This window comes from Hippocampus comes, unplaced genomic scaffold (assembly GCF_001891065.2).
Source record: "Hippocampus comes isolate QL1 unplaced genomic scaffold, H_comes_QL1_v1.1 scaffold36, whole genome shotgun sequence".
Classification (NCBI taxonomy): domain Eukaryota; kingdom Metazoa; phylum Chordata; class Actinopteri; order Syngnathiformes; family Syngnathidae; genus Hippocampus; species Hippocampus comes.
Window position 1 is genome coordinate 3,558,648 of NW_017805695.1, and position 2,535 is coordinate 3,561,182.

The window sequence follows — 2,535 nt, forward strand, 5'->3', positions numbered from 1 at the left end:
GACGACAACAGCATTGTGTCTTATTCACAGGCACCATCTAGTGGTTATTTGTAAACTTTCATTGTGGTATGAAAATAGACTACCCGGTATATGATGTTATTTATTCTCCTTGGGTCAGCATTAACCTGAGCAAATCTATTGTACAGGTGGCACGGTGGGCGACAGGTTAGCGCGTCCGCCTCACAGTGCTGAGATGCAGGGTTCGATTCCGGCTCCGGCTTTCCTGTGTGGTGTTTGGATGTTCTCCCCGTGCCTTCGTGGGTTTTCTCCGGGTAGTCCGGTTTCCTCCCACATTCCAAAAACATGCATGGCAGGTTAATGGAACACTCTAAATTGTCCCTTGGTGTGAGTGTCAGCAAGGATGGTTGGTCGTCTGTGTGTGCCCTGCGATTGGCTGGCAACCGCCTACTGCCCGAAGACGGCTGGGATAGGCTCCAGCACCCCCCCCGCAACCCTTCTAAGGATAAAGCGGATTGGAAAATGGATGGATTGTACAGTATATCAATAAATACATTCATACAAAAAAAAAACGTGTTGCTATTTATTTAAAATGATTTATTTATATAAAAGTGCAGAAAAACATAAATACGGGTAATAAATAGAGGCTCAATCAATAAATACAACAGTGATAACATGCAACGTGAAAAAGGCTTTGGGTAATACTGATCCCATTGGTAACACTTTGTTTTTTTGTTTTTTTACCATGCACACACCTCAGAAGCAACACAAAACAGAAGAAAACCAACGACTATATATGATTTCTGATTCTTTTCAAATGTCCGCTGAGAGAGTCCTCAGCACAGAGCCATTTTCTCATGATTACCGTGGCTGTCCAATCCTTCCCCGCCCAGCCAGTCCTCATCCAGCTCTCCCAGGATCTCCTGTAGGGACAACTCAGGCAAGGGGGCATGCTGCACCACTGATGGAAATCCAGACCCCCTGCAACCTTCCAGAACACTCCACGAACCATCCAGCTGTGAGTAGTGACTCTCTGCCGGGGGGCTTTTATCGAGGCTGGCATCCCAGTATCCCGAGTCGGGTGTGTCGGGGTTGGTGGAGTGAGAGCCGGCGCGGGCCGTGTAGTTCTGTTGCTCTGGGCGCATGAAGGTGAGGGTGCTTGAGCTGCAGCTGCGGCCCTCCGCAGGAGACCACAACGGGGTCATGGCGTCCGTCAGGGCGCTTGACTGGGACCAGTAGCCTCTCAGGTGCGGGCTCGAGCCGCTGCCCAGCGGTGTGCTCTGATGAAGACCGTACATAGAGCCATAGTGTTGATGCTCCTCAATAGTGGGGTACATTGGAGGACACTGTCCATAAAAACAGGACTCCTCCATCTCTTCTTTCACCCGTGTGGAGTAGCACGGCGGGGGGCCCTCTCGCCCCAGAGAGACTTGCCCACTCTGATGTGGAGCTTGAGCATTTTGAATTGGACTGTCAGTCTGCCACAGGCCTTTCTTGACCCCTTTGCACTTCAGCGTTCGAGCTCTCCTGTTCTGAAACCACACCTGGGCAGAGAGGCACAGAAAAAAACAAAGTTTACATCTGAAAAAGCAACAGATCAACAAAGTCATTCTCGCTCTGTTAATCATTTTCTGGAAACGGGCAGGGTTCACATCAAGGGACTCTCAGCTGTCCGAGTCGCTGCGCCGTGTGGAACCTCAAACAAAATCCTGATAAAAAAAGTGCTTGTGTCATCTTTTCTTGAAAGAAATGAAGTGATAGCGGTATCAATTCAATGCCTTTTGGAAACAGACCTTCCGATAATAAGAGTATACATTACAACATGTGTGGTTGCTCTACATCATCTGACCAGTTTTTATGGGGTCGCTGGTTGTCACAGTAATACTGTAATACGCTACTTTATTTCTCATCATTTAGGCAAGCGTGTAATGGCAATGGTGCCAGGCGAGGAATCGCATTTCTAACTTAAGCTAACTTGAAAACCCAAAGACCGGGTTTTAACTGCATCGACTCCACTGCTTGGTAAATTCTGCACAAAAATCTTTAATGCCAAACACAATGAAAGCTTGTGCCCTACCTGGATGCGGGACTCTGGAAGGCCTGTCGTCTGAGACAAGCTCTCTCTGAGGCTGATGCCGGGGTATGGGTCGGTCTCGAAAGTGACCCGCAGGAGCTCCACGTGCTCTTTGGAGAAACTGGTCCTCTTCCTGCGGCTGGCGCTGCGAGACGAGGCGCTGCTGGAGGCCGTGGGTCTGGCATCATCTGAGTAGAAGGGAAGAGGAAATGGCATCAGAGAACTTCATTTGTCCAATATTTATGGACCACTGCAAAGTTAGAACTTTATTTTTTTTTAATGTGCACCGTGAAGCCATGAAAAAAACAGATCGACTGTAAAACATGGCAAATCATTGAAATGTCAGCGGAAAGAACTGAATGCTTGCAGTTTTATAATGCACAAGAAAACCCTTTGAAGGTTGCAAAGGGTTTTTAGACACCCACATATAAAAATCTAACAATTCAATATATTGTCAACTTGTCCCCCATCCTTATTGAATATCCTCTTCAGCACTGCCGTAA

At 47.7% G+C, this 2,535-nt stretch overlaps 1 protein-coding gene across 1 annotated transcript; it reads right to left on the minus strand.

Annotated features, from left to right (window-relative positions):
* Nucleotides 1-564: 564 nt before the first annotated feature.
* mxtx1 (mix-type homeobox gene 1) lies at nucleotides 565-2,248 on the minus strand. Its single transcript, XM_019881889.1, has 2 exons — nucleotides 2,036-2,248; nucleotides 565-1,502 (listed from the first exon to the last, which is right to left on the minus strand). Exons 1-2 carry the CDS (start codon nucleotides 2,246-2,248, stop codon nucleotides 795-797), a joined length of 921 nt encoding a protein of 306 aa, XP_019737448.1. The 3' UTR covers nucleotides 565-794.
* Nucleotides 2,249-2,535: the final 287 nt, after the last annotated feature.

Excerpts from the sequence above, each read along its gene's own strand:
- mxtx1 (XM_019881889.1), bottom strand. The coding sequence starts at position 2,248 with ATGCCATTTCCTCTTCCCTTCTACTCAGATGATGCCAGACCCACGGCC. Across the intron at positions 1,503-2,035 it reads TTCCAGAGTCCCGCATCCAG|GTGTGGTTTCAGAACAGGAG; the intron begins GTAGGGCACAAG and ends CTCTCTGCCCAG.